The 24752-nt window shown below is 50.0% G+C and overlaps 2 protein-coding genes across 14 annotated transcripts in view; both read left to right on the top strand.

The window, feature by feature from the left end:
• Positions 1-14443, top strand: part of LOC135901959 (serine-rich adhesin for platelets-like) — a 184422-nt gene extending 169979 nt beyond the window's left edge. For all 11 annotated transcript variants that reach the window (XM_065431816.2, XM_070525667.1, XM_070525669.1 and 8 more), the window contains 4 exons: positions 466-541; positions 2225-2604; positions 6758-7061; positions 8931-14443. In XM_065431816.2, the coding sequence (XP_065287888.1) occupies positions 522-541; positions 2225-2604; positions 6758-7061; positions 8931-10290 (2064 nt within the window). In that variant the 5' untranslated portion in view covers positions 466-521 and the 3' untranslated portion in view covers positions 10291-14443. The remainder of the gene's footprint in view (positions 1-465; positions 542-2224; positions 2605-6757; positions 7062-8930) is intronic.
• Positions 14444-17970: 3527 nt separating this feature from the next.
• LOC135901965 (uncharacterized) overlaps positions 17971-24752 on the top strand; it is a 37164-nt gene continuing 30382 nt past the window's right edge. The window contains exons 1-3 of one of the 3 annotated variants that reach the window (XM_065431825.1): positions 17971-18340; positions 23110-23288; positions 24102-24297. In XM_065431825.1, the coding sequence (XP_065287897.1) occupies positions 23236-23288; positions 24102-24297 (249 nt within the window). In that variant the 5' untranslated portion in view covers positions 17971-18340; positions 23110-23235. The remainder of the gene's footprint in view (positions 18341-23109; positions 23289-24101; positions 24298-24752) is intronic. The other 2 variants (XM_065431826.2, XM_065431829.1) reach the window with 2 other exon arrangements.

Raw genomic sequence — 24752 nt, 5'->3', positions numbered from 1 at the left:
GGCGTTGACGCGATTCCGCGCATACCCCTTCCCTGGAACTTATTCTATTTTTGTCTCTCGCTCGCCAGAGCGTGACTGTACCGTGATGACAGGTCGAAGACATCTCGTTAGCAAATCATTTTGACCACCTCCACCACCAGGAAACCCTGCCCACCGAAGAGCAGTCTATGTGGCAGATTTCCCGGTGACCAGCTCACCAGGAACAGGCTCACTTTAGGCAGCCGATGAAAAGCACCGGGGAGGTTGTTCTTCCTTTTCGCTTCTATATTTAAATAAACGTAATTGTCTCTGTCCCTCCTGCCGAGTTTCTCAAATGTGTCATCTCTTTTCTGTTCGTGTTTATCACTGTGTATAATCGTAAGCATCGCCGAGCACGTGGACTAACACGTCAGGCGATCAGCCAGGCTAACATATGTCCAGCATTTCGTTAAAGTTTGTGTCATTCTGTCTGTCTCTTCTGTGCAGAGAAAAAGCTGCCAGTCGCTCCGGTGGTCCACACAACTCCACCTGGCTCCGGGCAGATGCCACAGCTGCCAAAAGGGTGAGCACGCTATCGTAGTCTTTATTAGACAGTTTTAGTTTCACGTACGTAAAGGCTTTGCGTACGTAGAGCTCTTACGTGTGAGCAGTGCGCCTGCGCAGAACGCGAGGGGTTTGCGTGAGTCTCACGGACGTACGTGAGACTCAAGAGTTTTGCGTGCGTTCCTTGCGCACGTAGAGAGCTCCGCGCGGCGGTCTCACGAGATCTCGAACAAGCGAGAGCATCGTTGCAAGATGGCAGCCAAACACGCCGACAAGGTAGCTGCGCGCCTTCGTTTTTCTAAAAACGACTTGGATTTGTTGCGAGACGTAAGGGAGTGCAACCCCTTCGAGGACAACATGCGGTATAGCACTTCTAGGCATTGCGAAGCTCCCATCGGCGCAAGAACACACTTTTACGTGTTTTGCGCGCCAATGCAACTCGACTGGCTTGGATTTGATTTGCCTTGGATGTCAATGGCTACAGTAGTGTTTATACGTGGCGAGAGATGGCGATACATGGTCGCTTTTAGCGTGCGTCGCGTACGTGTAGCTAAAAGCGTTTCAGGTGCAGTGCGCGTATGGTACGTAGAGCTTTCACGTTTGCGTGCGTGAAGTCTCTGCGTACGTGTAACTAAAACTGTCCATTTTCTCAAGTTCATTTCACGTATCGCAGGAGACACCGACGCGGACGCGCACAGTAGAGCGACGAAGGCTTCACGCGACACTTGCGCCCCCTGTTACGTGGCAAGCGGTACATACATATCTGGATAATGCGATGCTGGAAAGGAACCTTTAGGCAGACGTGAAATAAATAAAGACGAACTCGTGAATTTTTTCTATGGGTGAATGCACTAAACAAACAATTACCACGCCATATTGTGACGGCGCTTGCAGGACGGCGCTCTGTCCTCTTGCCCGAATTTTCGAATTTGTTCCGAATTTTCGCGCTAATTTGGTCATTTCTGTCCGCACACTAGCCCGCTAGATTATAGATTAGCTAGATTATAGCTAGCTTATATATTCTAATTCTGTTACGCGAAAAGAAAACTGGAAAGAAATAATACAAGAGATACTAAACAGCAACTGAAAACAAGACGCTTTTATAAAATCTCGGGATACATCCCACGATACATAGTAGTGGAAACTAAGCAGCAAAATGACAGTGTGAGGCTCCTAAAAACAAATAAAAAACAGCCCAGTAAACCGAAAAAGGCGTATGCGTTGTATATCGCATATGGCCGAAAAAAGGTCTATGGTCCCTACGCCTTGGCAATCTTTACATTGACCAGCAGAAGATAACCATCGTAAAAGAAGTCTAGCACTTTTGCCAGTGGCGCTTAGGCCTTCCGCCTATAGATTGCTGCCAAGCCGATTGCTGAGCAGGTATCTTGAAACGCCCTGAATATTTCCAGGTTAAAGTCCAACAGGCCTCATAAAAAATCAGTGCAGTGGTTGCCGCGAAAAACAATTCCTCCGTTTCCATGTATTTACGTATATATAAGCGATCATCAGCCGAAGCTTCCTCTTAAGCCTCCTATTTGCTGTTTCCAGTGCTCGTTGCAGAGCACTGAGCTTCTTTTCAAACTTTATCGGGATCATTCAAGTTTCCATCCCATAAATTAGTACCGGTTACTCGGACGTACTCCCACCGCGATCAATATCTGTTCTTAAATGTGCCCCTTCCTTGCGTCGCCGCTCGCAGAAAGCCTGAGGTCAAGAGCGAGTCCGATTCCAAGCGAGGCTCCAAGCGCGACCCCAAGAACAAGGTCAAGTCGTCGGCCAGCAGCGGCAACAGCGTCAACATTGGCAACCTCGGCAGCAGCAACGCTAGCGGCATCGCCAAGCCCGAGGCCTCGTCTTCCAGCAAGCCCGTGGACGCGCCGGCGGCTGAGCCCGAGGTGAAGAAGCCGGAAGTGACAGCGACGACTTCCGCTGCGGAGCCGCCACCGGCGGAACCGGAAGTGCTCTTCCCCACCTGCAGCACGGGAGCGGTGCCCAAGCGCATCGTCGTTCACGCCTCCTCCTCCTTGTCGACTTCGTCGTCGACCAAGCGAGGCACCGCTCACGGTGACTCGCATAGCGGTACGCTGGCGGCATCTTTCGGTGTTCGAATGCTTTTATAGGCCCGCACATATTTACACTTACGCACTACCGTTTACGGAATACCGGAACGCCGCAGACGTCGGTGGTAACAGCGGCGCTGGTAGCGCTGCCTTGTGACGCTTTGTAAAACTACAACATGTTACAAGTGTGTTTGTGTTGCATGGGTTTTCTCGCCGAAAGAAGATGTTTAGACAGTCTGCATTTAACGCTTTACACCAGCAGCTATATATAAAATGTGGTTGGCCACTGCAATGATAGATGTGGGCTCTCATGGTTAAACTGCACGAGAAGATTGTGACGTAGCCGCGTTCTTACTGCCAATCACGTCTTCAGTAGCCCGGTATTCCGTTAAGGCGAAGAGACAAGCTAAACATCGCCATTTGCCTTATTCCGCCACAAACGTACTGCAGCTTTCGGAATACAGGAGCATCGCTGACGTAGATAGGAGCATAGCTGCGCTGACAGCGCCATCTTCTTACGCCTCCTTTAACCAAAATGTCCCAGAAACGACTTTCTGTTGTGTGATTGTTCTAGCTGACAAAAAAAAAATAAAAAGTTGCAGCTACGCTCGAAAAACGAAGCATTCATTGCAATAGATAGCTGTACGAGTTATTAAAGATATTAGCTTTTTCGGCCGTACAGACTGCTGTTAGCATTCGCTTACTAACTTATCTAACGAGGGTGGTGCGTCGCGTGCACAGGCAAGCATGAACACATCTCACCCAATGACCACGGACACTCGCGATCGGGGTGCTGCCGGGATGACGAGCGGCAGCAGCGGCGAGCGAATCGCCCTTTGTTCCGTCTCTCGGCTCAACGCGAACTAGGCGAGCGAGAACACAGCGTACACGAAGCCATCAGTTATCTCGGGTTGCCTGGGCTTTGCATCCACCTCCGATTACCTCCAAGATGGTGTGTGAAAGAGAACCGTACTAAGGAGCCCCCCTCTCCATGTTAACGCGCATACATTTTCCCGTTCTCTCCATTGCGCGCGCGAGATAAAGCCGCCATCTTTCTCGGCACAACCTCGTACGCTTGCCCTTGCGCTTACAGCATACGGCGCCCGGCGGTGGCGGCGGCGGCGGAAATCCGCTTGGAGTGTCCAGGTAACTGCTATCGCAATAAAGAAAAAAAAGCGGAGACCTCAAATACGAAAAAAAAGCTAGTTTCGCCCAAAAGGCGAAGCATTAATTGCGATAGTAAATTATTAAGGAACTATACGAAGTAAGGTGAGTTGTTTTATCAGCTGCGTAAACTGCTGTAACAAATTCGCTTACTAAATTAACGGAAACGTTGTCGCGCGTGCACAGGGAAACATGAGTGCATGTCACTCGATGACCGCGAACACCCACTCTCGAAACGCTGGCGTGAGGAAGGACGGCAGCAGCAGCGAGCGAATTGCCGTTCCCGCTGCGATTCTCCTCAACGCGAACTAAGCGGCGAGAACACAGCGCACACGAAGCCAACCGCCCTGGGCGCACCTAGACTCTGTACTCGTCGCAGTTCGTTTTCAAGGTAGGACCCGCGCTCAGTTGCGCCATACGCAGCCGCAGCTGGAGTAGAGCCTCCTCCTCCGGCTGCCTTGCGTGCGACGGAAGACGGCGCGCTTCCCCCTCCACCTTCCACCATGGGCGCAAGAGAGCGAGCCACCATCACTGTCCGCTTACTCTCGCACGCTTTCGCTCCCACTCAATACAGCGTGCGGCCGCGATGTTATCGCACTTGGACTTGATGCGAAACATCACGGCGACGGCGGAAATTCATCTGGTGTCCATATAATTGCTATCGCAATAAAGGATTTGTTGCTGCTGACAGCGTTTAAAGAAAAGGTAAAGAAAAGGCGCTATATTTAAAGTATTAAGGAACAGAAGCTGCACCTCTCTATGAAGGTTAGTGCTTTACCTCAACAGGTCACGTGTTCAAGAGGAAGCTTTAACTCGGAGCTCCTATTGCAATACAGGGGAACGGCGAAATCGTTTTATTGCGAAACATTCCTCGCGTCATTTCAGACACCACCGTTTATTTTTTTCAAACGTTAGCTTCGGACTCTGATTTCCCGTGTTCGCCCACTGCTCATCGATGCTAGATGACGACCAAATGAATAACACCTGTTTCTTGACTGTTGGCATTAGCAGGTAGCGGTTCGGCTTCGCACTGGTTGCTAATAGCTCGCACAATTGCTACTAACAGGCGCCAGCGTGTGCCAAACATATTTTTGGGTCGTGGTGAGCCTTGTGATTGCAAAATGCGATTAGCTCTTGGCTTGATTTCCGCGGGTTCCCCGCGGTGCTGCTTTCGGGCTGCCGTGACGCCAACACCGCCAGAATGTGGAGCAGTACTCTGTCGCCTAGCGATTAGCCAAAACGCATGAGAGAAACCAGAAGCCGCTAATGAGCCATCAAACGAAACGAGGAAGCGAAACGGTCATTAGTGCCCACGAAAAAATAAAGCGAGATATTCAGCGAGAGCTGATGTTCTTTTTAAGAGGGAAGATGATTCGGACGTGGACAAATTCATGACAAAAAAAACGCGTCGGAGAAAGCGAAGCTATTGGTCATTTTCCTCTTCTTTAGTATTGCTTTCGCGAGACCACGTCTCCCTTCTTGTACCGTTGACTATGATGTGGGCTGCTTATTTCTGTTCGTCTACTTAAGCACCGCCTCATTTACGTCATTACCGTTGCACCACGGGTGAAAAGCTGGTGATCACCACATAGCGCACCGTGGACGAGGATAGAAAACTGGGCGGGTAGGTGTCGGTTCATTGCTAATGACAGCGCACTAAAAACGAAGACGAAGGTCGCCGTAGGCGCAACACAAGCTCTGACCATCAGCTGGAAAGTGTATTAAAGGAACAAGGTAATACACACTTAAACTGCGCATGCCCCTGGAAGGCAACTGATGACCACGACAAGAAGTCGTGGCGTTGTTTTATTCCGGCGGCGGCTGCTTATGATGCGGCTGCGCGGGCCCTGTTTCCAAACTGATCTGCGATGGGTACATAGTCTAGGCGCACCGAGGGCTGACAGCTTCGTGTGCGCTGTGTTCTCGCCGTTTAGTTCGCGTTGAAGCAAGAGGCAGCACGAAGGACAATTCGCTCGCTGCCGCTGCCGCTTTTCCTCAAGCCAGCGGTTTGACAGGAAATGTCCGCGGCCATCGAGTGAGATGTGTTTATATCTGCCTGCGCCTCACACCATGCTTGTTAATTTAGTTAGTAAGCGAATGTTTGCAAGTTAATACGACCGATAAAACTGTTATCCTTACTTCGTATAGCTGTCTAATATTTTCCTATCGAAATTGATGCTTCGCCTTACAGGCGAAACTGTGATTCTCGCCTAGATTAAGCTAAGCCCTACTCGGCTATAGCTTAAAATCGGACGAGGTTTTTGCTGCCAGCCGGGATATAGACGTACATCCGCTATTGGCTGAGCCTCATTCTGTTATCGCAATAAATGTCGAAAAGTGCCCGTATTGAGGGACATGTCCCTAGATTATCTTACAGATCACAGCGCGCAACCAGATTCGAATGAAAACAAGGCACGAACGCTTGTCGTCCCTGTCCGTTTGTGCAGTGTCATTGGTAATACCGCAGAATACTGCGGCGTTTGTCATACTGTAGAATAGTGGTTCGCTCCGCCCCGTACCCTGTCGATGTCCCTTCAGATTGATGTTATAAGAGAAACGCCGCATATACGGCATTACATCTGTGAATACAGTTGCCATATCTGAAACCCAATAGGTGAATATAAATGGTCTGGAACATAAAGAATGCATCATCGATGAAATTATATGTGATCATTTACGGTGCAATATACTGTAAGCAAGGCGGCACCTCCATGTGCGGACGCATCTCACTATGCGATACCTGATACGTTCGTAACTGGCAATACATAAAACGTGTGGGTCAGATATCGACTACGTCTGTGCTGAGGCGCGCTTCAAGACTTGAAGGACTGAGTGAGGCACACGAGGACACTCGCGCGAGCGCTCCGCCTCACTCGGTCCTCGCCTTCCAGGCGAATCCCCAGCGCGGTGTCGATTACCAGAACTCGCCCAAGAAACATCGCTCTCGAACCACATCCGGCGCTTTTGCGCGTGGAAACCGCAACGCCCCCATTCCCTGCCCGCCTCAGGTTCCAAGGGCAAGGCCCGTTGGGCGTCGTCGGGCCGCATCCAGCGGCAGGCGTCGGTGTGCATACCGTGGTACGAGGAGGACCAGTGGTACCAGGAGCCGCAGTGCAGCTACTGGCCCAGCCCGCCCCTGAGGCGGCTCAGCGTGCCGGCGCGCCTGACGCCCGCTGCGCCACCGTCGTCCTCGCCGCCTCGTCGGGACCTCTCGGGCGAGGGCTGGTCCGAGGTGCCCGCTTCGCTGAGGGAGTCGGCGAGCACCGAGAACCCGGGGCTGCTGGAACAGAGCCTGGACCGGATGGCTCGCAGGTGCGAACGAGCGTTTGCTGCGTATACGAGAGAGAAACAATGGCGTCGCCTGCCCGGCATATATATATATATATATATATATATATATATATATATATATAGGCTACCCCACACTGTCCTGGATAGAGTTGCAGTGAATGAGAAGTGGGAGGGAGGGAGGGAGGGAGATAGATAGATAGATAGATAGATAGATAGATAGATAGATAGATAGATAGATAGATAGATAGATAGATAGATAGATGAGGGAAAGGTAGGGACGTTATTCAAGCTCAGCCAGGTCACCTACCCCGCACCGGATTGGGGGAGTGGGGGGGGGGGGGGAGTAGTACAGCGAAGAAAATGTCACCAGTACGCACGCGCACACACGTTTGAGAATTCACCGTTCACTAGTTCACAAGTAGGCATCTACGCTGATAGAATTTACGAGACGCAGTAACACTTTTGTGCCTGCACGCCGCAAATGCGCGAGGCCGCGGTCTAAGGACATTCTGGAAAGGACGTGCCATCTGCTATGCCTAAAGTGACGTGAATAGTAAACATTTGCAGCCGTTAAAGTTGTATTCACATGAACTATTTGGTTCATCGCTAAGGCGAGTTGGAACAGCTGAACTGAAAACAGGGGACGAAGCTAGACAACGACGTCGCTAAACTATCCACTGACTTTTATAATCGCGCATGAGGGCTATACGTGTATAGTAATGCGCTCGCAAAAAACTAAAACAAATGCACAGAATGTGTGCCTCGTATCGGCTGCACAAATGAAGCCGATACGCTATCGGAAGTCGCCTGTCGGAAAGATATGTTCTTTCTTCTGTCTTCACAGCTACTGAAGCGGTGCTAACACACGTGCTATACTCTCCCCCCCCCCCCTTTTTTTTTTCATGAGATCAGCGCTTTAAGAAAGAACAGCAAGCAAAAACTGGAAATGCTGGGGTCTATTGAGATTTCCAACGAGGAGAGCCAAAGCGGTACGTGGCTATCTGAAGTAAGAATCCACTCCATATACTAAACTGCTCAATAAACATGTCTTGGCTGTCTCTCTCAGCACCGCTTCAGTTGCACTGACAGGTAAAAGAACATAATTTTCCGACATGGGATTTCCGATCACGTATCGGTACTTCGTATCGGTACGTACTTCTCTGTCTCCGTTTGTCCCGGGTTTTACTTCAGCCGTTCAAACACTCTTGTTACCCGGCCGCGGTGTCCGTAGTAGCGAGTGTCCAGTTTCGTATATTGTAAGCAGATTTCGGCTTGTCACTTCTCTTTACAGCGAGCAGCTATAAACGCTAAAATACTGCGGTACTTACGAGCATCAGCCCGTTCTCTGTGTATAGGCCGCTAGTGCGAAACATTGTAATTTCTGACATTCTGAGCTAGTGACTTCACTGTGCATACGTCAAAATTTCGTTTCTCGCGCTCAGGTCGCGTTTTTTTAAAAGAGCACACGTCTGCCCTCACAAATATCTGCTTCACTATGATGTTTCCCTCATAGTCGCCGCATGTTAACATTTTGTTGGTATGCTCCCACCGTTTCGCCATGTACAGTGTGGACCACTAGTAAAGGGAAAACTTAAATTTTATTAAAGGCACTGCAAGTGCAAAATACAGTGGTATTGTGATGTAGTCACCGATGAAATGCGCTCCGCAGACGTCCCCGCATGATAAAAAGCGGCCAGCTTTCGCGTCATATCGCAGGTGTTCTCATTCTTAGTGCCCCACATATGCATACTAGACGGCACAACATATTCTTAACTACACAACAATCGTTTTACTTAACGCGCTGAAGCTAGTGAGCTTGATCAACACGCTCAAGCTACTGACAGATAGGGATACACTCGTTCATTGATTCGTTTGATTTATCCTTCGCAGGTTGCTGCTGAAATCTCGCTCCCTGGAAGAGGAGCCCACGACGGGCGGCTCCGTCGTCTGCTACAACGACATCGGCAGCAAGGAGGCCGTCGACTACGAGGAGTCGCTCTCGTCGCCTGGCGCTTTTACGCCCGAGAGCGACGACCCGAGCGAGGAGGACGCCGAGACGGTGAGGATGCAGTACCGGCAGCTGTGGCAGCTCAGGGCCACCTTCGAGGAAGAGGAGACCACCACCGACTGCTTCGAAGAGCTGTCCACCGCCGAGGCCGCGTCGCACGTCGCCGAGGGCGAAGAAGAGGACCGGCGGCTCCTGCAGCAGCACCGCAACACCGGGTTCAGCACGTCGCAGGAGTCCGAGGCCACCGACGAGCAGCATGCCAGGTCGTCCGGCGGAAGAGCGCACGGGGTGCCCAGCGAGGTGCGGCGCCAGAACTACAAGGTCCTGCTGGCCCGCCGGCTGCAGCGCCGGGTCGACAAAGGTTCGGCGGACAACAGCTTCGACAGCATGGAGACCGACTGTTCCTCGACGGACGCCAGCCGGACCGAGGGCGGCGTGACCACGTCCTCGTTCGACTCGACGACCGACAATACGGACGGCGGCGGCGGCGGGACCGGCGGAGCGGACGCTCAGGGGCACGCCTCCCGGCTCCAGCAGATGAAGGCCGACAGCGGCTACAAGTCCATGGAGAGCAGCAACGGCAACAAGCCGGCCAAGCTGAGCCGCAAGCACGTCCCGCTGCAGGAGCTGCACGCCGCCTCCGCCGGGAGCAGCGGCGGGGCGCCCTCTTCCAGGAGGTCGGCGCTCCGCAAGCGACGCCAGCTGGAAGGCGGACTCCTGCAGATGAGGGCCCGCTCCGAAGAGGCGCCCCCGTCGTGCTCGTCGTCCAACCTAACCTCGGGCCCGACCGCGGCCGAGGCGGCCGAGGCCCTCCAGTCTTCGAGCCTCTCCTCCGAGCCTCTGGGATCTCTGCAGCAGGAGGCCCAGGGCAAGGTGTCCGTGTTCCAGAGGTTCTTCCGCTCCACGCGCCGGACGAGCAGCGCCCGGTCGGCCTCGTCGGGAAGCAACGGCGGCGGCTCGGGCTCCAAGCGCCTGCTCATGCGCGACTTCAGCATCGACCCAAAGACTGACGCGCTGTTCCGCGAGTTCTCGAGGCGGGACCCGGCGTACGACTCGCCGCGAAGCTGCTCTTCCTCGGGCCAGGGTGCGAGCCCGAGGCTCGGTTCTTCCAGGCTGCTCTCGCCGCAGCTCAGCATCGAGGAAGAGCAAGGCTCGGAGGACTCCCACTCCGCCATGGAGGACGACTGGAAGCCTCAGGGACCCTGCTGCGACGTGCCCATCGCTAGGTTACCGACGGACTAAGTGGACGCGAGGCGGTCGCTAAGTGGGGTGTGAACTGCGCGCGGCGGGGATCGGCGATTCGGTGTGCTCTTGTGTTTCGCGTTCCACTACGCATGCCTTCCTAGCGAGAATTCGTCGATGGGAAAGCCAGGCTCGACGCGTAGACACGCACGCGCGTGTCTTTGTAGGGCGATGAGCCAGCTTCCTCTCGATGAATTTTACTTCATAGCAGTTTTCATGAGAAGCCACGGCTCACGAGGAAGGAAGAATGATGACATCCCGTCGGTCTGCATTCATTGCGTGTAGGTGAGCGACTGCTGGGGTTCACGTAACAGTGCCTACTGTTGCTGATGCGCATGCCTGAGGCCATTGGATGAAATTTTTTAAACTCGAAGACGAGAGTTTGCAAACTGCCTTGAGGGCGCGCACGGAATATTCGAGGTATTTGTAATTAGCGGAATTGTACGACGTTGCAGTCGTCTTTCATCGCTAGGATGCGCTCAGGGTGTCATTATGTGCGTTGCATTTCGTGTGTGTTGCCATGCAAGTTTTCACACTGGAGCCTCTGAGTGCAGTTCTTGGTTTTTATCAGCCGTGCGCGGTGAAATTTCGCACCGATCCGATGGCCGTCGTAAGCACAGTGAAACATGCTTTTCGGCGCAGATTCAGAGAATTTGCGCCGGCGTTCAGAGGTGCCACTTTCTTCGATATCAGTGGTACAAATATGTATATAGGATATTCCCTGCGCCGTTAGAACTATTTCTTTGATCGCAGCCACATTTCTGTTAAATGTCTCGATGTCCTCCGCACACGCTAGCGCGACTTTTTACACCGCGGACTCCTAGCCTAAGCCTTTGTTAATTTTCTGAATGCACCTTGTTTGAGATTGTGATGCAAAGGACGACCTATGACGAGTAGAGAGAGATCTAAAGGTAAATGCCTTTGTTGTGCCTCGTTAACTGAGGCAATTGTTTTGTTCACTTGACCAGCCTTACAAGCTATGGCGTGGTCTTCCGAGACATCAGCACGAAGATCAAGTAGCACGGGAGTTGTTTTTTCCTTTTCTTTTCTTTTCTTTCTTTGCATAATACTCAAGACGGCCGTTGACCGAAATAGTCGTTTGTATGTTAACGAACGGCCACAGCAAGTGAAGGCACTTTGCCATCCTACTTTCACTTTGTTGACCATGACTAGAGCAACGCTTCTCGCTAGCTCCGCTCAATGACCCGGCTATAGCGGGACACTCTTTTTTGAATAACACCGAGAAAGAACTCGCCACACCCCGACCGTGGTCGGTAGAGCAGAAGACCCGCGCGGGCCTTAGGTAAGTCGCGGAATCAAATGTAAATACTTTTTACTTTATCTCAGCTATAGTTGTTGTAGTAAGCGACCCTTCTTATCGACCACGCTAACATATGGCGCACCAACCACAAGACGGGAAATCCTCTCTGTTTTAGGGAGAGGCCTTTCTTATCTGCCGGACCACCGCGACGACGGGCTGGCCACTGTAACCACGAGTGGTTTCGTTTTCCTGTGTGCGATAACCAGCGGAATGTTAAGGGGGTCCTGAAATGGCCGTGACAGGGGAAATTATCGCTTTGATTTTCGCAGTGATTCGCTCACTGCTTTTGTTAAGTTAGGCTCTTCCGTGAAAAACGGGAGAGGCTCGCATGGTGGCACGCCTCGCAGGCTACTGCAGCTGGATGCGACGATAAATGAAAGAATGTCCACAAGACGTGCGAAAAACACATGAAACACGCGCGAGATACACAATTAGCATAGTATTTAACTGAGCTAGTTTGTTCATAGCTAAGACGAGTTTGGAACAGCTTAACTAAAAACAAAGAGCTACGAAAGAGAGAGTGAGAGACAAGGGTAGCGACGTCTTTCTCTGTCTTCTTTGCTGGTGTTTTTGTTTTTATTATTATTTTGCTCACCTGTCCAAAACTCGTCTTATGTACAGAAGCAGAGTGTTTCGTGAGCGCCAGTTTCCTTAACGCCAGTGTCTTTCGGGGAAGTTACAACCGCCTTCATTATTGTTATTGTGCGTTCGAGCCATCGTTGGCTGAACTATGCATAAGAGAATACAGCGCTCGCTGGTGCGAACAAGCGTGAAAAGTAAATAAAAGAAGGCGTCGTGTTGCACTGGACGGTACCCTGGCACCGCACAGTAATGCACACCACCCTCGAGAAGCCGGGGGGGGGGGGGAATTTAGGTATTTCAGTTTTGTTTTCTACCCCTCTTTGTGCACCCTTCTATCAGCCGGGCATCGGGATGCCTTCTCTCATTTTAATGGTCATTAGAACGACGAGCAAAAAAAGAAAGAAAAGATAGAGGCGCAGCGTAGTTTCCCTTGCATCGCCAAGGGCCGCGCATTTAAGAATTCATGATACGGTGGGCGTAATAAGGCGTTTACTTACACATATTCTCCGTTGCACACACTTTTGACAACCAAATACACTCTCTAAACGCGCTAACAGCTTTGCGATTCTGCCAAACGTTTCACGCGCATTATTTCTCAGTGATGAAGTGCCGGGAGGGCAGTGTTTCACAACTGTAGGGCCAATGCCCGAGTAGTAATTTCGTCAGCATGGGTCTTTGAATTGAATGAAGCTTTTTATTGGTAATATGTTCTGCAGTAATTAAGCGTAAAAGTTTGCAGGGAGGAGAGTAGGTGCTTTGTCAAGTCCTTCTGGAGCTGATTTTCAAAGTGGAAGGAACAGTATTTGGATTCCGAGGAGACCGTGATATGTTTTTGGAAATGTACAACTTTGAATCCTGATTAGTGCTAAACTTTTTTACACCCTTCTGGTTACTAGGGGAGTAAGGAGCTGATTTAACACCCTCCAATGCTTTCAGCACTAGGAAAGTGCTACGCACCCTCAAGACGGCTTAAAGTAGCCTACACCACACTTGCTCGACGGTTTCCCGCGTTCGTGCCACTTAGATTCTCGAAGATACGGGATTTCAGGGTTAACATATTCAACAGAGAAAACGTCAGCTTTGACCGAAATATAAGAAAGCTATTTCAGGGCCCCCGTTCAAAGCTTTGCATAATACTCTCAGCTGTACCGCAGTACAACACGCTAGTCTCGGTTTTGCGGCTGACCGTAGATGAGTTTGTGCTTACCACTGGAGTTCGTGTTCCCGGAGCAATTTCTTCTCTTTTCTTTTGCGTGAGATTTTGCTGACGTGTAGAGTGTTTCTGACCCCCGCCAAAAAAGCAAACGTTGTAAAGAGAGAAGAGGTTGTGTGGTTGAGAAGACCGTGCCTGTAGCGAGTTTTCAATGTTTCGCTTTCACTCTACGCACAGCCAACGCGGAGAATGTTCTGGCCAAAATTCAGTTTCACCACCACGTGACACGAGTGTGTCTTTCGCGACTGTGGCGTCCACTGGGAGCCGTGAGTTGTGCAGTTTTCAGAGCCTTATACATACATACATATATATATGTTGGTTTGATTTTACGAGAAAGAAATGTTTGTACAGGTGGGTATACGTTTTATCTGGTTGCAGGAGTGGACGTTTGTTCATTTGTGATAAAGATGGCTCGGAGGACCCGTTTATATACGATGCCTGTTATATTGTAGTTAGCCCTTAAATTGACCGTGTTTCTCGTTGAAGAATATCTTTGTTCTCGTAGCTTTTGCTGCCTTAACAAACTTGCTCCGGCTTGTTTCGTTGTAAAGTTTTTTTTTCTCGGACTTGCGCAGTGTGCTTTCGATGTGGTCACAATTGAGCGGCCATTAGCGACCTCTCGCGGGACATTCATTTCCAAAAAAAAGAAGGCTCTTTAACTCTCGTGTGCTACGCGAACACGCGAGAGTGCTCGCTTGTAGTCGGGAAAATACAGGTAAGATCTTCGATGTTCTCATGCCGCGACGGGTGATAATAGTGTGTTATGTGAAAGAACCAAAGAGAAAAAAAAAACTGATTGTGCCACACACGTCACAGTAATTACTTTTCAAATTCCCGACAGGTGTCGCTCGTATCCGAGCGACGTCTTGCCGTCTGCTGCACAAAGCTTTAAAACGTGTCGTCTTGACCGTCGAAGGAAATGGTCTGCAGGGTCAACGGAAGAGAACTGCCGCTGTGTCATCGGATGATTACGTGACGATTCCTTGGTAATCTGAAAGCCCTGATGCTCTCTCTGGAGTTCGAGGATTAAAGATGGTTCAAACACGCCCAAGTCATTCGCGAACCATAGACTAGGCTCCGCTTGTATAATGTGGGTTACGTCCTGACGAAGGGTCACCGTGGGACGTATGCTGAGGAATCGTGTAATATGTGTACACAGCTGTCCAGACCCGCACCTCGATGTTGAATTAATGCCCGGTGATCGCAGTCTTATAAGGTATCGGACGTGATAAGCATGTCTTTCTACACTTCACGTATCACTTAATCGGAGTCTTCGTGAGTGTGGTCCGGTGTTAAAGGGAACACCAACGCGTAGCTGTCACTTGCGTTCTAGCTACAAGTGCCGGCTGAGGTTAAATCGATGCACTAAGCAGGTGTGTAGCAGTGTGCCAGTGCCACTGATAAGTCATCGCTGCAAAGGCGGGTTTTTGTACACATGCCAGAAAGAGAAACTCGTACATTCTCTGCACATGTGTTCTATTTACGACTTTCAGTATCATATTTTTTAGGAACAATTGTTAACAAGAAGAGACAAAGCACTTTTAAGGAGCAATTGTGGAGAGATGCAGTCGTATTGTTTTGCTGGAATCAGTCTTTAGGTTCGCTGGATAAGCACAAGGGAAAATGTGCCTCAACTGAGTTGCACCCCGTCATTTGTGTATGGGCAGGTTTGCTGGTGGAATTAGAGGTAAGTGCGTATCATCTCAACCGTTTTGAATCGCAGCACAGACAACACTTAATAGTCTGACTGAACGAATTCATTTTATGCTCTTGACAGAATACGGTGGCTAATTGCGCCCTTGATTTTGCTTGGCGCTAACGAGTCATCGCGATGCCGATGTTCTTAAGTCACGTACTTGACACATCTCTTGCAAATCGGTATCCCTGTTTTCTCTGCGCCGACTGTGTAGATGAGCCAATGTGGTTCTTATGCCACTGCGCGTGGCCAGTGGCAAACTTGCAAGGTCATGACAATTTAGGGCCAACTTTATTCTGAGCACAGCACGAATTAACATGCTCATTATCATGGCCATTAATATCAGCGTTCATGGTTATCGATCACTGAGCATGATGTCTATCGATAGACATGCGGAATTTTTGGGCCTTTGGAAGCCCAGTGTATCTTACTGAGCACTTGCCCCTAATTTATTAGGTGGACACAGTCGAATAATTCATCTTTCGTTGTCTATCGTCGATCTAAAATGTTTACACCAATCACGTTACACTGACACATCTAATTCGTGTTATAACACTGTTGCGTGCTTTTTGTTCAAATATTTATATTAGGAGACGTGAATTCATTGTTAGGATATGTTTTAGCTAGATGAATAGTGGTCACGCCTTCTTGACGGTCTTTGATGTCTTGTTACCTCGACGTTCTTTGTAAAATCCGGCTTAACGCGTGTGTCAGAAGTGCTGAAAGACAAATGTGTAAGTTGCAGGCACAGCGATTGGTTGCGCTGTCGATCACGCAACTTTGCAAGATGGACTACGGTGAGTATTCCGGGACTTCACGACGCCATTTTGTGGCCTCGTTCAGCATCTTTCATTGTACTGCTCGAGACAGACTCATCGAGATAAAGCCCAGCTGTTCACTGTGCTGGCTGCACAACAAAATGACCTTGATGACGTCAGTGCATACTTGCTACTGCATATGTCGTGTAGGCCAGTGGTCCCTCGCCTAGTGGCACAGATAGATGAGGTCGGAAATATGGCGGTCATGACGTATTTCCGACTCCTGCAATTGCTTCCGGCGCATGCAGCCTACAAAAGCAAAGACTTCAAGATCCGTTTTACCCAGGGGGAGCCGCCGCAGGGGGTCTGGGTGTAGACAAGACCTATTACTAAATGCGTTGACTATTCCTCGCCAAGTAAGCGCACTGTGCCAGATTGTTCCCCCAAAACCCCGCACCACAGTCCGAGGCCGAGACTTGTTGCTAGAAGTAAACCAACCAACCGTAGTTCTCGGACTTCCGTATGGAAGTTCACAAGGGCCTTACTGTTTGAACAAGGCTGGTCATTTCCACGAGCGCAGTTCGTCGCCGCCTTTTCGTACTCGTCAAAGCAAACCGTTTCTTTTCCAAGGACCGTTATGTTGTGCTCGATAACTGATTCCTCTGTCGTCACAAATCTCGATATCATGCAGGCTTTTATTTATGAATTTGTGCAATCCAGGCAGCAGGCTGCCCTGGGATGTCCATTGCAAGAAGCATAAGTGCCATTACAGCGCCTTCAGCCACTACAGGCTGCTCCGATGCTGATTGGGACGGGTCGGGAAAGCTATATGCATGACGAGCCGTGCAGCACAAAAACTTGATGCTGGCGAAACAAAGTCCACACGACAAAGTTGGAAGACCAGATACTCGTAGAAGGGTAGGTGGAAGAGGAAGCGGATCTTTCGTGATCTATGCAGGCAATGAAAAGGTAACAATGACCTTTGAGACATTAATATTGTGTTGAACGTGATCAATGTTCAAAATACCGAAGGAACTTGAAGGCGGGAAGACGAAGTTTAGGCAAATATATGCACAGCACCTGCCATTCCCACGCTGGCTGATCAGCCGTGCTTTGACTTCCAGGAGAGGCTAAAATTGCTGTAGCGCCACATTTCACTCTAGTAATTTCTGCAGAAAAATCTACGATAAACATAACAAGGTGCTGTTCCAACGTGATCAGCAAACGAAAAAAGAAAACGAAAAGTAAGCGACAACGATCGTAATTCAGGTGCAGAAGGTTTCTGTTATGACTTAAATTGATTTCTGTAGTCATACCTTCTAGTACGCGCACCATACTATGTGTGCGCTGCTCACACCATTTGGACAAGGCGCGATGATAGAATGGTTGTGCGGCCGTTATCAGTCATTGAAAACTTTGGCCAAAGTTTCCTGTCGTCCTTCCTGTCGCTGTCGGCAATAACTACCGAAATAGCGGCCTACCGGACCATGCCGGAGTCACGCGGAGTCGCTGTAGACTCGGAGGCTGCGAAATCAGATGTGGTGGTACCATCGCCACGTGATCAAACATGGCGGCGCCACGGGCAAGCGTCGGAAAGGGTCTGAGAAGTTTCCCCAAAACACGCGTATTGCACGAGGGATGTTCGCGAAGGGAGGAAGGGTTTATTGAACGCACACTCGAACTCTGGTGATAGCAGCACACGGTCGAGAATACACTGCAAGCATGGAAGTGCGCAGGTAATGCGACAACTTGCGCGTCTAAATGCAAAACGATACGATCATGCGTCAGAGATGACAAGAAAACAAAGCACACATCACGCGGCATTACGTCATGGCTTGGTGCTCTAAGTCATTCGGCGCCGACAACCCGGCCATCGGTGACGATGACAATCTACAAGATTTATCGGCGTCGATAGAAGAGAAAGTGCATGTCTGATCCTTCTGCTGCGCTATGCCTGCCGAGGCGCATCTTTCAAGAAAACAGCGTTCGGGGGCAAACGCCGCCACCAAGCGCTAACTTTTCGCATAATGGTATCGGTTCAATCAGCATCAGAGCAGAAGATTCAAGTTCGAGCCAAAGTGTTGACAGGGGCCTAGCTTGTCTTCGTCCTGTAACACGCCGGAAATATTTAGAATTCTGATTTTAACTCGCCAAAACTATAATTTGCCGTAGCCCACCAATTTGGCAGTTCTCTTGACGGTCGGCCTTCGCAGGCTCAGCTCGTCGCAATGCTATTATACCTGTCGATGCGATACGCTGTTGATTATTGCCCTTCCCGACCGGGAAGCAAAAACCGTCCGCGGCAAGGCAACACCATGCAACAGCAGACGTATGACGGAAAAGAACCGACTGGCCAAGCCTAGACGAGCCAACGCAAGCCCTTCAAAGCTGTAAGCTTCAAACATGACTTCAAAGAATGCGTCGTAAGTAACAAAAGCAATGCAAGATGTCACCGCTGTACAGGACAGCGTTTACCTGCGGTGAGTTGCCCATTTTTGAGCAGTGCCGTTTTAAAGCGTTGGTCTGGCTTAGCTCGTTGCTCAATTTCGTGTCTTTGACGCCGGCGGTGTTCGCACAGGTGACCTCGGGCGTGCGCGAAATCCATTTGCGGAAGCGCAACGCGACGCCACGCATCCATACACCAATGAGGGATTGATTGATCTGATTTCAATCATATCAATCAGATTGATTGATATGAGCCTGTGGCCTTCAAGCAAGCGCGCATCCCACACACGAAGATAACTGTATACGACGACGAACGCCTGACGACAATGTCATAAAATCGCTTCCCGACAGAATGACGCCGATATATACATACAACGACGATGATGGCACGGCGACCATGCATTGTAATGACGACTCGGTGAACGCTGCGCGATGACGATGATGCGACACGCCGTGAAGACGACGCTGCCGTGGAGACGGCGGAAGGAATGGCGATGGCACGACAACAAAGGAACTGTAACAATGATTAGCAGGGATAAGCGGGCTAGTTGGTGGTCGTTATTGGAATGCATCATGTAACCGCACAAAAACAAGGGACAAAGAAGGAACACACAAGACAGTTGAACACACGAGTCAGTTGAAGTTCCGCGCCTGTCTTGTGTGTTCCTTCTTTGTCCCTTGTTTTTGTGCGGTTAAATGATGCATTCATATAACAATGACACGTAGATGGTGGAATGACAACGACGGCGTGTTGGCGTTGGGAGCACACGGGTCTGCGCTTACTTGCATCGCCTGTAGGTCCGGGCCGCCTCGGTTTGCACGATACGTGGAGTGTGCTTTCACTACGTCCGACACTGGCCTATCGTGCAAGACAGCCAGCAGTCGTGGTCCCGTAGAGTGGGGGAAGGGGCGAGGGGAATGCTCGCTTTGGTTTGGTGTGGAGTTGTTCCAGGACACCGCAAAAACGGGTATACATAGGCTTCGAGCGCTTCTAGACGCATTAACACCTTCGCTGTAAAACAGCCTGAACGTACCAACGAAGAGCGTGCTGGCGTCTCTCAAGGAAGAGAAAGCTGAAGTGACATAGAGGGGGGGGGGCGCATGAGTGCGTGCCCCGCGTGCTCCGCTGTGGCCTCCAATCACTGGCTGCCTGCATGCACGGTCTTTGAATGCGCGGTCCTGGCGCGAGCGGCGCGTTCTGCTCGCGTTGAAATCGTTCCACGTCTGCAGTGTCGGAATCTATGCCTGGCAGAATCAGCGCTCCCGGAGCTCCGTCCATTATTCAGCCGATGCTTCGCCCATTCCACCAGACGCTGGCGCACCTGGGGCTTCGAAAGATGTCAACCGTCGCTGCTTCAACGGGCGACAGAAGCTGGAAGTTCAAGCCTGAGCTGCCGGTTCGGTTCGACAAACAGCGGCCCCCGCAGCTGCTCGCCGTCCAACGCGCAAGCAAACCTTCCGGAACTCTTCGCCCTTCTCAGCATGAAGCAGAACCGTAACCAAGACGAGCGCCGGTGCGACGTTGCCGGAAACGCAACAGAAGCACCCGTTTCCGAGCGTCGCTCGCGAGGTCAGCTTCCGGCGACTCCAGGGGCGACGCCGAGCGTCAACCAGGCCATCCTGGGTCAGCACCTGGCCAGCTTTCGCACGGAAAAGGACCGCGAGGCAAGCTCGTCCCCAATTGTCGAGCACGAAACCAGCCCCGTTGCAGGGACTAGGACTGATCGTGCACGAAAAGCCGGAGCCGAAGGCCAAGTTTGATGTGGTGCATCTTTTCGTTTATTCTTCGGAAATCGCTTAATTTTTTGTGTAAATAAATATAAAGATTTCGGCATCCTTGTTTCTAGTGCCACTATCATTATTTAGGAACGTCACCTGTGCGGCATGCTTTATCCTCTTTCAAACACTGAGGTTGTTAACCAAGTTAGTAGCTTGCGTCAATAGTTATGTGTTGGCTTGCGTCACTAGGTATCTGTTTACTTGGGTCACTAGGCGTACTCTCGAATGGACAACTTGCTTGTCTGGCCGCAGTCGACAACTCTGGTCACTTTGTTGTACACCCGAACGTAGCTTGAGAATCGCTGCTGAGCATGTGCCCGAACGTACAGACAGCTTGAGCGCTACGTACTTGTATTGATACGTGCAGATTCCAGGCCAGTCCTCTAAAGTGGACTCACCATGGAGATGCAAGAATAGGTACCCGAAATATATTAAAGCGACATAGCGCCCCATCCGCGCGAGTTGTTACGGAGTTTCAACTGGGGGGCAGTGATTACAAGATGTACTGTGTCGTGATGTCATTCTAGTACACTCAATTATCATTCGGCATTGTGGTTTTGTAGCGAGATTTCCACTTCCCTGTGTCTGGTAATGTGCCCCTAAGGTTTCGCGATTCACGGCTAGCACAAGGACGCAATAATTATAGTAATAATCAAAACATATAAAAAAATGTGCAGGTCCAACGCACACATGGGAATCTATCTGCAGCGGAGCTTTAGCGAAGCGGGTGATTACATGCTCTACGAAACTAACGGCGATACGCACAGTTATGTTTACTTTCGTCCTATGCAAACGTGTAATTATACGAAATGTTTTTATATTTTCTATACTATGCCACATACAAAGGAGGATTCGCCTAGAAGCTGGCGAGGCATGTCGTGCTCTAACACGACATGATCGTCGCATGTTGGTGACGATTACGATTTCCATAATGCGGCAAGTACCCACGACGGGGGATCGGACACGAAGTGCACCTGCATGTCGATAATGACGGTAATGATTTCCGTACAGTGGCACACGCCCACAACTGGTGATCGGCCAACGAAGAGGCCCGATTCGTTTGAAATAAATAAGAAATCAAGAAATACAAGGCAGTGTGAGAGTTGCCACATTGCCTAGCGTGTGTGCGCGAGTGCATGCATATGCTCGCGCGCCATTTTTTTTTATTTCTTGTCGACGATTTATTAGCCTAAGAAAAGGAACCCTAGAAACGTCACTCCGCCTTCTTTATTTAGATTTAACGGTTCAAAATGTGTTTACTCCGGGTGCCTCTATGCTTGGGCATATCGACGGAAAGGTTAACGCTGCCATTCAAGATTTTCTTTTAGGATCAATGAGATTTGAACTCTGCATATAAAAACTGAACTTGAATTGCTTTTACTTTATGGTCATGGTAGAATTTTCAGTTTCATAAAATCATTCAGCCTCTACGATCTCTATCTTTTGATTATAGCTTACCTAGCTATTACAAAATTTTGACTTATTTTACACTTTACTATAACCTACCCGAATTCCTGCTCAATCCCCCAGAGTGGGTACGTGCCAGTGGATCACATGAACCTACATATTGCGCACCAGTTTGCTTTACGTCAGACACGGAGGAGGGAAATGTGAAATCTATGTGAAGACACGCTCTCACGAACCGATTGGTGAAATGCTATAAGGTTTTATTTATAGCGTTTCACCAACTGGTTAGTGAAAGCTTCGCTTCACATAGAATCTAACACGTGCGTTGTTGCTGCGTAATTGTTTGTGCTACACTCACAGGTCAGGAGAACTATATGTATTCATAATGCAAAGAAGGAATCCTTACCAACTAGGTCAGCTCTCTGTCGTTTTAAAAAAAACTATGTATGCATGATGGGCCGTGAAGCGCACAATCTTGTGGCTGTCGAAGGAATCAGTCCACAACAACGAGAGTGGAAAAGCAGAAAGCTATACGCTCTCGTGTTTGTCTGTTTTTTTTTCTTGCGCAGAGCCTTTGTTACCCCAGAAGAAAAAAAAGAGTTGCAGTGGTAGTTATACCGCAAGACCCACTCTGAAGTTCAAAAGCACAAAATAGAGTTGACCGAGTTATCTAGTGGTAACAAACGCTGATGTCGCGTGCAAATGTAGCGTTCGCCGACGATGCGCTATTATTTGCGTCTAGGAGTTATTTTTTTCAATGCAGCGCCAGCTGAATGAAGCCTGGGGTCAGAGGAAGGGAGCAGGTCTCGCACGGCCGACGTGAAGGTGTGCTTAACTGCCGCCTTGTCGTCGAGAGGGGGGGGGGGGTGTCAGAGCCTGACGTCTCCAGCTGGCCCGCTGTGATCGAGTGGAAGGCCCAGGAATCGAGGTTCAATCGCCCTGCACCCCACACTATCGCGCCTTGTCGTCCGTCTTCTACAGGAAGCGGTCACTCTCGTGGAAAAGCGAAGCCTGGTGCGGGTAGACGCCAGGTCGCAGGAAAGTGTACAGCCGGCTTGGCAGATGCTTCGTGACCAAGCGCCCATTAAGCTCGCACCTCTGCACCCTACCACGTTCCGTTGTTCTTCCAATCCCCAACGTGTCTTTTGCGCTTCTTGTTCTTGTTCCCTAGTGAAATGGCGCAACCCACTCTGGGGGATCGGCCATGAATTGGGCGGTGAAAAAACTTATTTCAAAAAATAAATTAAGGTTAAATGAAATAAATCTCTTGAAAATCGGATTTAAAGCGTTTCGTTGCTCTCCCTCCTCCTCTTTCCTCTCTTATTTCCGTGATTGTGTACCGTGTACACAATTGTCGGTACCGGCGCTACCGTGTACGCAATCGTGCACAACCGTACTTGGTGCACGGTGCACGGCCAGCTAGCGATTGTGCACGGTGTACACGGTGCACGGTGCACCAGGTACACGATCGTACACAACCGTGTACGATCGTGTACCCGTGTAGTACGACGATTGGTGCTCGTTTTTTTTTTGTTGTTGTTGTTTCTTTCGCTGCGACGTTTGGCGCGTGACACGATTCCGCGCGGCGCATCGTCGTCGTCTTCTATTGCTCCTGCAGTTCGACCAACCACGCTGGCGTACTTCACCCACGACAGCCATTCTCGACAACACATCATCAACATCGAAGAGCTATAGAGAGAAGAAGAAGATCGCACTGCAGGGTTCCGTGAGCAGTACAGTGCCGATGGAGTACTACAGATACAATAGTGACGAGTACGTCGTGGAGAAGACGTCCTGGTGAGCCCTGTCGCCGTGCTTCTCTGGTTCCGTTGTAATCGAACACTCGGTCGGATTTCAGTACTATTGTACTTGTTGTGCCTGCAAAAGTTATAACGTAGGTGTCGCTCATTGCAAAGTGAGGTCGGAACGACGTAAACTGGCGCAGAAACTCCCTTCTAACATACAGTTTCCTTGGTCCCAGCATGGGAATTATGGGAAGTACATGGATTTGCCTAAACTTCGTCCTTTTGGCTTCAAACGGCTTTGTGACTTTGTAAACTCGTCATTTTCAACAGTATATTGCGCAATAAATAATTAAATAAACATCATTAAAATTACCCGACGGCAGGATTCGAACACAGGGACTCCAGCACAGAAGCCTAATGTTGAAACCATTAAGCTACGGACGCATGTATCGACAAGCGAATGAAACGCCCTTATGAATTTATCGCGGGCATGCCAGTGCCTTGAGACGCTTGGCGCGTTTCGATTTGGCCACCTGGACAAGCTCAATCGTTGCAATTAATAGCAATTGTACGCGTTCCCGGCGTCTTCTGCACTTCGAAGAATATAGATTGCGCCGAAATATACGACAATAAGGTTTATATAGCGTAATATACAAAGCCACAAGAACGTTTGAATCCACAAGCACGAAGATCAGACAAATCCATGTACTTCCCATCATTCCCATGGTAGGACAACGACTGCAGCGCCAGAGTTCCCTCTAGTAATTTTGTAGGAAACTCTATGCCTTCTAACTCACTGTAGTTCACTGTAGTCCCGCGATCACCGCTCAATTTACTGACGCTGTATCGCGTTCTGCCGACGCAGGCGGCTCTTCCGGTGCCGGTTTCCTCGGTACGACACCCTGGCGTTTCTCCTGCTCCACGCCGGCTACGTGTCTCAGTGGGCGTTCGACTACCGCTTCTACCAGTCTCGGGGCCTGTCCCTTCGCGACGTGAGCCTCGTCGTGGCTGTCCAACAGGCGGCGCTGGTGCTCGGTCGCGTCTTACCCCTCGCCCGATTGGTGAGTGGCTGTCCTGTAAAAAAAAAAAAAAAGACAGATTGTGCAGGTCGAACGCACATGTTGAAGTCTACGTGAAGCGGTTTATGAAATGCGATAAATTTGCCCATTTCGTTCCTGCGTTTCTGACGTATAGCAAACTGACGCGCTCGCCCGTTTGTGCTCTCGTGCGTCCATGGTAGGCAATGTGACAAATATATTGTATTGCCTTGCATTTTTTTTTCACTTCTTATCTATGTTAAATGTGCCGGGCCGCTTTCTGGCCGCTCGCCGGTTATGGGTATGTGCCATTGTATTAAAATTCATCATCCTCATCATTATCAAAACGCAGACGCGTTTCTTGGTCGTTCTGTCGTTGTGGTTACGCGCCGTTGTAGGAAATCATACCCATGATCAACACGTGGCGACCATCTTAAAAGAGCCACTTGGTGGTACGATATGTGAACCGGTACCACCTT

Source organism: Dermacentor albipictus, chromosome 9 (assembly GCF_038994185.2).
Source record: "Dermacentor albipictus isolate Rhodes 1998 colony chromosome 9, USDA_Dalb.pri_finalv2, whole genome shotgun sequence".
In the NCBI taxonomy this organism is placed as follows: Eukaryota; Metazoa; Arthropoda; class Arachnida; order Ixodida; family Ixodidae; genus Dermacentor; species Dermacentor albipictus.
This window is presented reverse-complemented; position numbering and strand designations above follow the sequence as displayed.